General features: G+C 33.4%; 2 protein-coding genes across 2 annotated transcripts; one reads left to right on the top strand and one right to left on the bottom strand.

Moving 5' to 3' along the window:
- The first annotated feature begins 2,435 nt into the window (after positions 1 to 2,435).
- LOC114387067 (TOG array regulator of axonemal microtubules protein 1-like) lies at positions 2,436 to 4,519 on the top strand. The gene is made up of 5 exons (XM_028347182.1): positions 2,436 to 2,826; positions 2,931 to 3,037; positions 3,156 to 3,303; positions 3,768 to 3,962; positions 4,081 to 4,519. Exons 1-5 carry the CDS (start codon positions 2,614 to 2,616, stop codon positions 4,309 to 4,311), a joined length of 894 nt encoding a protein of 297 aa, XP_028202983.1. The 5' UTR covers positions 2,436 to 2,613; the 3' UTR covers positions 4,312 to 4,519.
- Positions 4,520 to 5,741: 1,222 nt separating this feature from the next.
- On the bottom strand, positions 5,742 to 13,586 carry LOC114388234 (probable histone-arginine methyltransferase 1.3). Its single transcript, XM_028348614.1, has 15 exons — positions 13,003 to 13,586; positions 12,787 to 12,849; positions 12,386 to 12,488; positions 11,565 to 11,711; positions 11,361 to 11,464; positions 10,437 to 10,535; positions 10,276 to 10,345; positions 9,949 to 10,045; positions 9,586 to 9,640; positions 9,390 to 9,473; positions 7,630 to 7,707; positions 7,193 to 7,296; positions 6,898 to 7,070; positions 6,660 to 6,811; positions 5,742 to 6,187 (listed from the first exon to the last, which is right to left on the bottom strand). Exons 1-15 carry the CDS (start codon positions 13,201 to 13,203, stop codon positions 6,083 to 6,085), a joined length of 1,635 nt encoding a protein of 544 aa, XP_028204415.1. The 5' UTR covers positions 13,204 to 13,586; the 3' UTR covers positions 5,742 to 6,082.
- Positions 13,587 to 14,422: the final 836 nt, after the last annotated feature.

Below are 14,422 nucleotides of genomic sequence, written 5' to 3'. Positions count from 1 at the left end.
TTAAGACTCCTAAAGAAGAATAATAACTAATAATAGTATAAGTGTGATTTTGACCCTAAGTCCTAGGGCTAGTTCACTGGGCTCAGACTCTCTAAAATAATCCTAATTGTTTTGGCCTACTTAATGAGGGGTCTAAAAGCCCCCAACCCCTATACACTCCATGTAACAAGGAGTTTGGCCCAAACTTATAACTAGGAGATTGTTATTTACACCTGTATTAATATACCTTCCTTTATTTTATTTTTCTTCCCAAAATATCCTTTTTCTGGAAAATACTAATTAGAACATTAAGATTTAAACACGTTCCAAACAGTGCTTTTTAGAAGTGTAATTTTTTTAACATTTTGGTAATTAATTTTCAAAAGTGAAAGTATTAAAATTTTAACACTTTAAAAAAGTACTTTCTGAAATGTAAAAATTTTCATATTCTAGAGAGTATTTTCTAGTAGCTAAATTTCAAAAGAAAACAAACAGGCACAAAAAATTTCTTTAAGGGAGCAACCTTTGCACGATTTGGAATAGTCCATCATGGTAACATCATAGTCACAAAGAATTTAGGTGCCTAACTATACTTGTTGTGAAAATTTTACTTAATAGGAGGTCATCGACAAATAGAACATGATTTTGGTGATTACTTCACTTGAAAAATCTTTCATCACTATGATTGGAATGTCGAATCATTCATGGGATTCATATTCCTATATGATTGCCAGAATCATATAATTTTATTTTTTTTTAGGTTTCTTTTCAAGAAATTAAAAAAGTGGATATATACAACTCAAAAAATGTTGAGCAACTTAAAGGAAATTGAGCCCATCTTTTTCTTCTAAAAATTGACTTACATAAAGTAATTTTAGGTATATTAATAGTTGGATACTTCTGAAAAGTATTTTACAAAATGTAAATTTTTTAACACTTTCACTTTTGGGAAATATTTCCAAAATGTAAACATTTTAACACTTGTCAATTTTGACAAAAAAAAATACTTTCTAGAATGTGTTAAAGTCTTAATATTCTGTAATGTACTCCAAAAAAGGATATTTATAAATAAAAAATATATATAACAAGGAAGTATATTAGTAAACTTAGGCCTAAAAATGTCTGTCACTACACAATCCATTTAACAAGGGAATTGGATTAAGAATTATAACTATTTTAAAAATGTATTTTTTCTCAATCGTTTACAAAATATTTTTAACTTGATCTTGATCAAATTATTTACAACTCGACCTTAACTAAAATAATTTTAACTCAATCTTGACTAAAGTAACTTCAACTCACCTTCAGTCAACTTAATTTCAACTTTATCTCAACTAAAGTATCTTTACCTAGGCCTTAACCAAGACATCTTCACCTCATGCATTGGTTGGAGCATTTCACCTGGGGCTTGGCTAGGGCGTCTTAACTTCAATCTTAGCTAAGACATCTTTAACTCATTCTCCATCTTAAACTTATTATCAGTTATCTTTGGTTCGACCTCGGCCAAAGCATCTTCAACTGGATCTCAACAAGAGCATCTTCAACTCACCCTATGCCAAGACATCTTCAGTCCAACCTCAAATAAAAACATGTTTTTTTAAATAGAATCACAAGTATTAGTAGGACAAGTTAAAATGTCCAAGGTAACAAGTTTTCCAAGTATCAATAATAATTTTTTATACTTAAACTGGTCTCTCAATAGAGCGGATCTGACAATAGAGCTGTAAGTTTTCGTTACCATTATTTGCATTGAATGATTTGGGAGGAAGAGTGAAATGGAGAGACTATACAATTTTCATGTGTTTCTTTGAAGTAAAATAAGATGGAGAAAATGTAAAAATTTAAGGATCCCACGATAAAATAAAATTTCTCTTCAAATGTTATAAGGTAAGAAGATTTGTGTTTTTTTTATTTTATTTCTTAAAATATTAAATATTTTTTATAACAAAAAGTCAAAATGGATAAATAAATTCATGATAAGATGTTGAGTAAAACATCAAATTTTTTAATGTATAAATATTTTTATATTATTAATAATTTTTAATCATTTGTATTATTCAAATAAACAAAATTAAAAATTTTATTTCTTTTTTCTTATTTTTATTTATCCAAACAAACAATACACAATTTTCTCTTTCTCTTCTATTTCTATCTTTTATATTTCTCTTCTATTCATTTTTCACTCTTAATCCAATCAAAATTTCAAGCTTTAATCGGGGTAAATTAATACCAATTTTTTTTATCTATAAAAATCAAAATAGTATAATCACTCTTACACTAAGCAACTGAACTAAATCCTTGACCATTAATAACAAATTTTAATTTAAATCTCAATGTTAATTCTAATAATAATATACAGAATTACGGACTCCCCAACGATTCCGAAGAAGAAGAAAAATACAATGGCATTATCAACAGGCAACTTTTACTTTCAAACTTCAAACAAATCTTCCCACTTGGAAATGTTACCGTTACACACACAAAACCCCCCAACGTCTCTTTCCATTTTTAAACCTGAAAGCAAAAAAGTTACGATTTTTATACCAGCAATCAAACAAATTTTGTACCCATCAAATAAGTCTCATTTCTCGATTCATCTCTCTCATTGAGCTGCATTGCAACACTCACTCACCAATGGCACTCAGACCCATCGACAACGCTCTTCCAACAACCCCAGAGAGACCTAAAAAACAACCCAAAGTCGCTCTTGCAACCCAAAAGCAACAAGACCGTGCTGGCGTCAATGGCGAAAACATAGTTCCATTGCCCTCATCTGGGGATGCCACTGTTGACTATGTCTCCTCCGACAACCTTAAGCCCTTGTCGGACCCTGAAGTTAAGATTCAGGTATGTGTATGTTCTTGTTTTTGCTCATTTGTGCCGTTAAAAAACTCAAATTCACTTTTCTTCGGAGCATTAAATTTGAAAGCAAAACATCTTTGGAAATGCAGAGCTTGGTTGAAGATTTGGATTCGAAAAATTGGACGAAGGTTTGTGAGTCGCTGAATGATGTTAGACGCTTCGCGATGTACCACTCCTCTCTTCTGTTCCCCATTTTGTAAGGGTTATTTTCTATTGTCTCTCTTTATTAAATGTCTGTGTTTTTGTAAAGTTTTGAACTTTGGTTGTGGGAGCAATTGGGTTTTGAGGATTTTATGACATGGTTTTGTGGGCAGGGGAAAAATTGTGTTGGTGGTGGCGAAGACAATGAGGAACCCTCGTAGTGCTCTCTGCAAAACTGCTATTATGGCTGCTGCTGATATTTTCAACGCCTTTGGTGACAAGTTGCATGACCCAGAAATCTCCGATGCATTTGATGGCTTGGTACTTGGACTCAATTTCCTCTTGGGTGATCTGTTTTTTTATTTTTATTTTTTAAGGGTAAAATAAACATGTGTTTTTGGTTAAAATTGGATTAAAAAATCCATCAAATTGTCTATTTCTGATTGACAAGGGACTAAGTGCATGTTTGGAAATCAAGTAGAAAAGTATATTGAGGCAAAAGTATTTTTCCAAAAGGATCAGGACCCTTGTTTTTGCTTTCATTTTGCTGTTATCCGTTAGATTATATTGAAATATGCATCACAATAAGCAAACCCAACATGCACTTAATCCACCATATTTCAGAAGATACAAAGACCAAAATCACTATTTTTAAAATGTAGGAAAACTAAAATCAATTTTGACCCACTTGAGGTTGAGGAACCTAAAACATATTTTGAACCTTTTTAATATGATATATTGTTGACCAATGGGTTGGAATGTGTTGTTTGGTTGAATTTCAACAGCTGCTACAGCTGCTGCTGAAGGCATCCCAAGACAAAAGGTTTGTGTGTGAAGAAGCTGACAGGGCACTTGGCTTAATGGTTGGTTCCATGACCCCTCTTCCACTGCTTCAGAAAATGAGGGTATATGGGAGTCACAAAAACCTTAGGGTCAGGGCTAAGGCTGCTGTTTCTCTCTCCAGATGTGTCTCCAAGATGGTGAGTTAACATTGCAAACACCCACCAATTAACTATGATGTCTTTCTTTTGCATTGTTGGTGTTTGTGTCCATGCACTGTTCTAAGGTTGAGTCATTCATTCATGTGAATGTTTGCAGGGGCTTCAAGAAATGGAGCAGTTTGGGTTGGTTGAACTGATTGAAGTGGCAGCTGATTTACTGAATGATAGACTTCCAGAGGCAAGAGATGCAGCGCGAAGTGTTGCAACTTCAATGTATGAAGCACTGACAAAGGACTCGGAAGAGAAGATGGAGCTGTGGCAGAGCTTCTGCCAATCCAAGTTGCCACCAATTCATGCTCTTTCAATTTTGAAAATAGTTAAGCCCTAAAAGGGAGGGGTGTTTCTGTTGCGTGTAGTCCCTAGTCATATATTCCTGAAGGCAGAGAGTTTACAAAATTTAGCTATATTGAAGTAGTAGAGCTCATGTTTCTTCATGAGCAAGCAATATGAAATAACATTTCATGTGTTCAGAGTTTGCTCTAGTACTGCATAATCTCTTTTTAATAACAGTGACTTCCACAATTTTTGCTGTGTTATTTATCATTCAGCTTCCCTTTCACAAAGCAAACTACTCTAACTAACCAACTAAATAACCCTTGCAATGCTCAACAAAACTTGGCGTATGTTCCCCCCCCTTACCAGTTTTAGCTTTTGCAATCAATGATCGACAATGATGAGCCACTGTGTCTTTTGCAATATGATTGACAATGTTGAGTTGTGTAATGTGCGGAGCGTGATCTATTCAATAATAAATAGACTATTCAACATGGTTTTCTTTATTATTTTGGTCCTCTGATTAATAAAAATTGCTCAGTTAGATCGTTTTATTTAATAAGTTTCAATTAGGACTTTTTGAAAAAAAAATAGGTTTAATTTTGATCCTATTTAAAATCATGTTAGGTCCCATTTTAAAAAATGAGATCAAATTAAATCAATTTTAAAAAATAAAAAATTTAATTAAACCTTTTAAAAACAAAATGATCAAATTAAATTATTTTGAAGAATTACAGAACTTAAATTTAGCCTTTTAATAATAATATAACTAAATTAAACCTATAAATAATAATTATTTAAGTAACTAAAAGATAAATTGAACCTTTTACTATCTCTAATACAGCTTATTACTTAATTTCAACGCCTCCCATCTGAAATATTTAAAATTCTTGTACAATTATTTTAGGTAAAAATATGTTTTAATTTAAATAAATGAGTTAACGTGGTTTTAGTTCTCTAAATATTTCTTTGTTGGTTTTGATTATCATAAATTTTAACATTTTAAAAAAAATAAGTTTTATACTCTTAATGATGACATGACACTCATCTAATTATGTCATGTAATGTTACCTTAAAATAATCATTCATGCATTTTGCATGTCCTGTTATGGAAGTCATGTTCATATAGTCTAGTTTCAAATTGAGTAATCCAGAACACAGGATGCATTTCAAATTACTCAATCTGAAATTATACTCCATGACTTATAGATCATCTATTCAGAAAGTCGTGTGATATAATTTCGGATTGAATAATTCAAAATATATCATGTTTCGGATTACTCTACTAAGGAAGTAATGTAATATAGTTTCGGATTGAATAATCCAAAATGCATCGTGTTCCGTATTACTCAAACTGAAATATTTATCCAGTTCATGACCCTAACAAAGACTCTCCAAGTTGGACAAGCTCCTGGACCTTGAGACGCTATTTTGACAATGAACATAAAATCTAAAATTTTCAAATAGAACTTTCTCTTACATGAATTTTCATTTGAAAACCAAATCCATTTAACACAAAGCAACTCGGCTTCAACTTCAATAATTAGCAAAAGCAATATTTTCACCTGCTCATAAAACCAATAAGGCGTTTTCCCCTTCATGTGAGCCTGATAGTCCTTACAAAGGCAAATTCAATACCTAAAAAATAATTTTACAGAGGCTCTCAATTTTACCAGGCTTGAGGATTCAATGTATTGCTGGATAAATTAAGAATTCAATACAGGATTGATTTACAGGCAAGGGGCATGTCCAAATAAAGACGGACACATTCCCCCAACTGGATGATTCATGTTACAAACAGAAAGTTCACGTTAGTATTCATCAACTTATGATGCATTCTGCATGAGGGAGTCAATCTGAGCACACGACTTAGGCGAAGGCTGTTGCATTATCTCCACTTCATCCAAATCTTGAGATTGGATGTCTATATCCTGTCAAAGAAACTGACTGTCACAGAAAACACTAATGCAGTAAACAGGAAAAAAAATGGATTGCATTATTGCTCTGAAATCTTTATGTAATTTATCCAACAGACCTGCTGTCTTAATGTGTCCTAGAGGGCTCACCTTGGGAGAAGTAAGATCAAGGGTTTTGTCAATGATCAATTTCAATTTAGGAATTTCTCCCAAAAAAAATTCCAATCAAGGAAAAATTGAAAATCATGATTTAAGAATAATACAGTTAGTGTTTTCTCAAAAATGAAACCTTTTTAGAACATGGAATAACAATAATTTCCCAGTTTTTTTAATTCTTCCAAATTGAAATATACTCATCAGGATTTCCTATAATTACCGACACCCCAAACACTTCATCAGAAAGTGTGAAAAAAACATCTCTTCCATAGAATTTAAACTTACAAAATAAGCATGGAAAGAAATAGATATCTGATTATCAATTCAATACCTGTGTCTGTAAAAACGGTTGAGGTTGCTGATCTTGGGTTAATGGATAAGCTTGTGGTTGAGACATTCTATAGTAAGGTTCTTTCAGATCAAGTTTACAGGATGATGTTTGAAGAATCCCTCCTTGTTCAGCACCAGGACCCCACGTTTTAGCTAAATGAAAATTGAAATCTGTTCATCCACTGCAGGAAGATATAATGTAGTAATAAAATGGAAAAGAAAAAAAGACAATTACCAACCTGACAATGTTAAAAAGATCGTATAACTCTGAGCAGTGTGAGCAATCAAGTGCATCCTGCCAGTAATTTCTTGTCCTGCCATGACATATATTGGCTGCGAGAGAACACAGCGTAACTGATACCAGTGGGTTGTAGGTGAACCAGGGGCAGTGGTAAGCCACCTTCGTGCAGTACTGTGGATTTGGAATAAATTGAGTGACAAATTAACTGATAAATTAACTGATGCAAACAATCACAAAGCATTGACGAATAGAAAGACAAGACAATATTGAACTAATAGAAGAGGAATGGTTACCTTCCATTGAACAGTACATCAAACCAACATGCCAACCCATGTAGCCTGGCACCCACAGTGGCTGTGAATCTGAGAGGAATGTCAATTTCATACAGCTCTTCTTCCTACAGAATGAAAAATGATTTTGATCACAAATTCCTTGGAAATTTTATTCTAAACATTGAAACAATATAACCTCAGCATGAATACAACCAAGATGCTGACCAGCAATAGACCCATTGCCAAACACAATGATACATAACCCCAAAATATACATGGCTTTGGAAATAAAAGTTTCAAAGAATTCTTAATCCAAAGGAAAACTGAAGGATGCAAACTACCAAATGGAGGTGATATCAAAATAGATCAGCTTGTTTCATGAAAAAGTGGAATTTATCAGCCAATAGGACTTCCGGAAAATAAACCATCTCACCAAATAAAATTGATTAAATGTTTACCTTTATTTTGGTAAAGTCTAACACATGGAACATAGGAGCAGCTATTAACAACCTTGGATCAAAAGCATCCACCACAGGCTGCATGGATAAGAGAAAAAAGTGAAGTGGGAGAATATATCATAAATTTATCCACAACATAAATTTCAGTAACCATAACAGTCCAATTTTACTCCTTTGACAAAAGACTATATCAAAATGATACACTCAAGAAATCCCTAGAGGCAAAAACTAATAGTAAAGGTTAAGAAACATTTTAATTCCATCCATTTCTGTTTTGCTCAAGGGATTGAGAGGATTCAAAAAGAACAAAACAGATCATATCAAACCAGAAAGCAATTAGTAAAGGTTAGAAACATTTTAATTCTACCCATTTCTGTTTCGCCCACAAGATTTTGAAAGGATTCCTAAAACTAAAGTACTAAACAAATCATATAAAATAATTCATGGTGATAAGGCATCATCAACAACAACCAAGCATTTCCCCAACAGGTAAGGTTAATCCTTCTTAATGATATCAACTATAAATTTTACTCTACCTCTAACGATAGAGGCAATCCATTTAATTTTTTCTCCTAAATCAGGCTTCTACCAGACTTCACCTAAGGCAAGATTCTACAATTTTTTCTATTATAGGCACCATCAATTGTCATAAATTAATTTGTATCTTCCACAAGCCAATTTTCCTATCATCTTTACTAAGACCAACACAGCACCTACAGTATACAGTGATAGACAACAACACCCTATTAGTAGGGTGTATGTTAGAAGGAATACGCAAGGAGCAGAGGATTAGACCTCTGAGATAGTTGAGAGGCAGAAACAGTAGTAACTAACTCCAGTTACTGGGTTGGGAGATTGGGGAGTGTATAAAAGGGGGGGAAAGAGAGATTGGAAGTGGAGAATTCAGGTCCCTTGAATGACTGACTTTTGTTCTTTCACTCATTCATTCAATCAATCAATAAATAATTCCTTTTTGTTTCTTCTTTCTGAATTATAAATACAATTCCAACTTCTTTGACAGACAGACTCCAATTATGTTACAACAAATGCAGATGCTGATTAAACCCATACATTTAAACCATTATCAGTATCACTTAACACTAACCGTCCAGAAGCATGTAAGTATTTAAAAAAGAAATAGAAATAGGCACCAATTTTACTCGGGTACAAAAACAAAATGGAACACATGCATCGGGTTTGCAAAAGGCAGAAAGGGAAGAAAATGAGAGAGGAATATGTCATAACTATAGGTGACAAGGGCAAATATAAACAGAAGCCCAGCATCAAATGTAAAGCTGCATATGAACCAATTGAAAAACATAAAATAATCATCTTCAGCTTGCTATGTAAATGCAAAATCCTATGTTTGACAAAGACTGGTATGAAAAACAGGCAAAGTTGCAATTCAAACATGAACAAAGCATTTCTATGTCTACACTAATGTCATCTCTAAGTAAATTATTAGTCTTGTATCTATATCTCCAGAAGTTATTAGTCTTATACTATCAAAAACAGGTTAAGTTGCAATTCAAACATGAACAAAGCATTTATATTTCTATATCTCCAGAAACATGTAAGCATTAATAAAAGAAAAAAAAAACGTCAGTTTTAATTTGGAAAAACAGATATCACATATAATCTGTTAGTGGGGATCCCAAACAAACATTTTACACTACATGTTCCAAATACATCCTACTCTTATCAGAATGGATCAGTTAGAAATCTTCAGTTCATTTTATGAAACCAAGCTAGAAAGATACCTGAGAAAAGTATCCTTGAAAGGCAGTCCCATGTAAGGGCGTCAAATCAACACCATAATAGTTTTGCTGCTGCCAAAACAGGGCCTGAACAGAGAATAGAAACAATACTGATCAAAGAATTTAAGAAAAATAGAAAAAAGAATATTATCTCAAGAATGGAGACTAAACAATAGTCAAAAAACAAGGATAATTTTACCTTATTAGCAATTTCAACAAACAAATATTCATCACTGAAAGGAGCCATGTGAATCCTACAGCAGTAATAAATTCAAGGTTAGGAGTAGACAAATAATTCTTAGATAATTATTATAAGCAGTTTTGGGAGGGGGGAAGATGCAAATAAAAAATGTAGTATTTTTAACACGAAAAGGCACAAAAATGTTGCATAAGAACAAGAATCTGCATCTTGAAAAATATATTGGGCTAAGAATAACTGTTTTAAATGGAAGATAATTATCCCAGTAACTTGCCTATATAGAATCATATAGTCATAACTACGCTTAATAGTATCACACAAAAAAAGAAAAAGGGGGAAAAGTAGAGAAAGTGTTCAATGTACCTTCCCACTGTAGGAAACATTTTCCCATTAGGGATGAGAAACCTATCTCTGGCAATGACATAAGACTCCAGCATTCTTTCGTTAACTAACAAGGTGCCTGCACAACAACAGAGAAATGTCACTGAATTATAAATTGCCAACAAAATCGCTAAAAAACTGCTAATTCCCATAAAACACTTGCATTCCCATTTTTTTTTTACACAACTTATCTCAACACCACAAAGAAGCAGCAGAAAAATCCATTGACAAAAATATAACTTATCTGTGGACTATCAACATCATTCTCTAATCTCTAGATTGACTGAAGCAAGTACAACAGAAGCTTACCCATGGGCTCAGAGATTAGAATATCAGCTTTCTCTGGCAATTCAACATCCTCAACTTTGCCTTTAATAACCTATATATATATAAATATTACATGGCATGGTCACCTGAAAGATCAGATAATGAACAATGACCACTGAAGAAAACTAAGAAAAAATTCTTACTGTAATTCGTTGACCCAGTATTGGGTTCCCAGCTACAAGTTTTCGTGCATATTCTGCCATTTCAGATGCTTCCACGGCATAAACATGTTTTGCACCAGCCTGGAAAACGAATGACAGAATGATAATGAAACAAACGCTTCTTACCAAAAAGAAAAGAAAAAAAAAAGAGACCAAGCAAAGATCCCGAGTCACCCCCTCGCAGATCATCAGTAAACTGAATTTCAGGCTACTGAGTTGCTGTCCTTCGCAGTAAATTATCCCTACCAAGACCTCCATTGTTTTTCAGCAGCCCTTTTGCTTTATAGTGTATTTTGGACATTTTGCAGCTTTTGAAGGTTACTATAGTTATTTTTAGGTCATTAAATATCTTAATATCAAGATCTCAATTTCTATGCATTGTCACTGTAAAACAAAATACATTGCCAAATAATAAAAAATTATCATTAGCATGATTTTTAAGATAATTATGGTAAAAATTAAAAGTCAACAAACTTATCATACATTGTACATTGTGATTGGATGATAATGTAAAAACCCTTTACATTCTCAATACATAGACTACTTACTCTAATATTAAAATGGTGTGTCTATTGTGGATAGAATTTGACAGGTGATTGTTATTTCAGGATGTTGAAATTACAGGGGATACCCTGCCAAAGTTCCAGTAAATTTGAAGTATAACTTGTTTGAGAAATTTTATTTCTTTTGAAAATGTTTCTGTATTGGTTAGGCTTGTCTATGTGATATTTTATTCTTCTGCTCCAGTCATGGGTCCAGTTTTGGGTCTGAGGAAGATTTCATACTAAGTTTTGGAAGTAAAGGGCAGGGGAAACACCCAGAATTTTCATTTAACTAGAATTTAGAAGCAAATACACTATTAGCATGTGCAACAATAAGACTTGGCAGATTAAAGTGTTAAGATACCTGGGCAGCAAATAGTGACAAAATGCCGCTACCAGCACCAACATCAACTACTACACGACCTACGAAATCTGCACGATTCTCAAGAACTGCAGCATAATAGGTTCCTAAAACAAAAACATCAGGAATTCCTCAGTAAATATATTGGTAGAAGTAAAAAAATAAAATAACTATATAAAAGGCCACTAGAATACAATCAGGTGTAACCTGTCCTCACATAGTCCTGCAACATATTTTGCTGATGCAGAAGTTGTCCGTAATAATGAAAATACATTTTTGCAGAAGATGGCTCTATCTTTTCATCAAATTTGCTTTTAGAAGTTATTACATCAGTTCCATTAGGTAAGTTTCCTCCTGGGTTAAAACAATCAAATATTTAATTAAACAAATATTCTATATTATCAATAAATAACCAATGTAATCATGCCTTCAGTGAAAAGAAACTTGTAGAGTTGTAGGAGCAAGCAAAATAAACACTCAAAAGTACAATTAACACAACTGTAGACAGGATCATGAACCTAGTTGAAAATGGAAAGCATTTAACCAATAGATATTAATTAATGTTATGTCTCCAAACACTAAATTAGGTGCTAGCTGTAAAATGAAAAACAGAAAAGAAGGTCACATGGCACAAACAATCCTGCCCAGTTACAGTGAGATTCAATGCAACATCAGAAGTACTATAATAAAACTACCTCTTTCATCAGTTATACAATATCCTAAGTTCCTCTATTACACGTTACCTGCCAAGCAACATTTCAGCAGTACCAACTAGCATCACAAGTTCTTACTATCCATTTAACCATCCACAAATCGAAAAATACATTGAAAGATGTAAAAAATTTATATAATAATGTCAAAGAAAAATTGCTAAACTCATACACCCTAAGTTTCATGTATCTAACATTAACACATTTGGTTTATAAATGTCATTCAGCAAACAAAAGATGACCCGAAGTTATAAAAATCAACAGAGTTTGCCAAATGCCATTCTACAACAAGGTTTACACAAATTTCCAAAGCAGCACCTTGAACATCGAATCCCTTCTTCCATTGTTGGAATACACAATGGAAGGCCTCACTCTCTTCCTCATTTCTAAACTGTATAGCGACTCCACTGGAATACGATGTCTGGTTCAAAAATAGCACAGTTAAAAGGTATAACTATATAGCAGTACATCATTGAATTAAGCAAGAAAACAATGCACCGTGCAGCGTGCACACCTCACATGAACATAAACATCATTATTCGGGGCAAAGTAACATAAAAAAAGAAAAAAAAAAACACAGAATGCAGCAGGACCATAATACCAATTCTTTGAAGCTCAAATCCTCTAAACACCGAAAAAAATCAATAGAGTTTTAATGTGAATGCTAATGAAACAACACCAGCTGAGATAATAGATGATTACTCATTACAAATTTGTACCTGTTTGTCAGCCTCAGACCCTTCCACCATGCAAACCGATTCAATAGGACCTAATCTGAATAGCTGTAAACCATAAATGCACAACAATGTTACAATACACCGCAATCAAAACAGAGATATCAATACACCATTCACTGCATACTTATCACTAAGTGAGCACACGAAAAAATCAAAGCGAGATTCAAAAAAAGAAGAAAAAAGAAAAAAAAAACGAACCTGAATATCTGAAAGGTGTGCATTGAGAGCAACACGGTGAGATTCGTTCCTAATTTGAAGACGGTCACCAGCAAAGAGAGCAACCCCCGGCGAAGCAGAAGAAGGAGCCGAAGACACCTCGGAAACCGACGCTAGAGCAAACTCTTGCTGCTTCCTCTTCTGCGCCGCCGAATCCTCCATTATCGCTCCTCCCTCCAACATCAACCTCAACCTCAACAACACAACACTTGTCTGGCTCTATTGATTTGATTTTTTTCCCATATAAATAAATAAGGTGTGCGTGTAATGATGAAATGAAACTAGGTGTCTGGAGTATGCATGATTTAGGATTAAAAAAAAATGGAACTAGGGTTGGGGGTTGGAGAATTGAGAGCCGCCAAAGAGAGAGAGAGAGAAGTTAGTTGAAAGAAAGAGGAGGTTTCACTCTCGGGTTTGGGATTTATAGTGCTAGTGAGTGGTGGTGTCATGTTTGTGTTGGGTTAGAGAGGGTGTAGTTAGTGTGTGTCTTACTCGAATGAACGTAGTCAAATGAATTTAATGGTGCTGCTGCTGCTGCTATCTCATGTTTCGCGACGCAAGCTAGATTTGCATCATAGAGGACGCATGCTCCTTTTCCACTATCGTGGGCCCCATGCCCCATTCATCCACAATGTCTTTCTGCTTTCGACTCCTCACTAGATTTTTTCTTCCAACACTTTCCATTAATTTTTACTTTAATGCAACTGTTTAAAGTTTACACTATGTCTTCTTTTTTTTTTTTTTTCTGGACCAAAGACTTTACGGGTAAAAACTAATTTCGTCTGTCGGACATGACTATGATTATGCGACTATCATTGTCAATATTTTTTTAAAAAAAATTTACTGTACATTTTAGTTCTTATTTCATACTATTGAATTTATTATGTTAGTCATTCATATTTTGCTCATAAAATATATTTTTTTTATAGTGGTAACATTGTGGAATAAGTTGAATTGTTAGTTGTAGAACTAACATTTGCTTTGAACTTCATTGTTAGACGTAGATGCAATGTATTGCATTTGAGTAATGTCGCTTAAAAATTTAAAGACATTTCGGTTAGTTTTATGTTAGAGATTTCAAATTAATATGGTGTCAATAATGGAAATCTATTTATTGATTATGTGTTCTCGAGTTATCTAGGGAAGTATTTAGTGTTAGAAAATAAAACAAAAATAAAGGAAAATAATATACGAAAAAGATGCACAGTCTTGAATTAAATAACAAAATAATAATAGCAAAATAAATTTAATTGACAACACATAAATAATGTGTTATATCATACAATGAGCACAAGAAAAAATTAAATCAAGGAAAACAATTAAATAGTTTGGGTTGAAGCGCGTAAACGCTATCCTTAGAGAGAAAACGCTCCACTGCACGGGTAAGAAATTTTGATTGCGC

The sequence above is a fragment of the Glycine soja genome, chromosome 15 (assembly GCF_004193775.1).
Source record: "Glycine soja cultivar W05 chromosome 15, ASM419377v2, whole genome shotgun sequence".
Lineage (NCBI taxonomy): Eukaryota > Viridiplantae > Streptophyta > Magnoliopsida > Fabales > Fabaceae > Glycine > Glycine soja.
Note: the sequence above shows the minus strand (reverse complement) of the source record. Positions and strands in the feature narration are given on the sequence as shown.

Excerpts from the sequence above, each read along its gene's own strand:
- LOC114387067 (XM_028347182.1), top strand. The coding sequence starts at position 2,614 with ATGGCACTCAGACCCATCGACAACGCTCTTCCAACAACCCCAGAGAGA. Across the intron at positions 3,038-3,155 it reads TCTCTTCTGTTCCCCATTTT|GGGAAAAATTGTGTTGGTGG; the intron begins GTAAGGGTTATT and ends TTTTGTGGGCAG. Across the intron at positions 3,304-3,767 it reads CCGATGCATTTGATGGCTTG|CTGCTACAGCTGCTGCTGAA; the intron begins GTACTTGGACTC and ends GAATTTCAACAG.
- LOC114388234 (XM_028348614.1), bottom strand. The coding sequence starts at position 13,203 with ATGTTGGAGGGAGGAGCGATAATGGAGGATTCGGCGGCGCAGAAGAGG. Across the intron at positions 12,489-12,786 it reads GGTCTGAGGCTGACAAACAG|ACATCGTATTCCAGTGGAGT; the intron begins GTACAAATTTGT and ends TTTTTGAACCAG. Across the intron at positions 7,297-7,629 it reads TAGACTTTACCAAAATAAAG|GAAGAAGAGCTGTATGAAAT; the intron begins GTAAACATTTAA and ends TTCATTCTGTAG.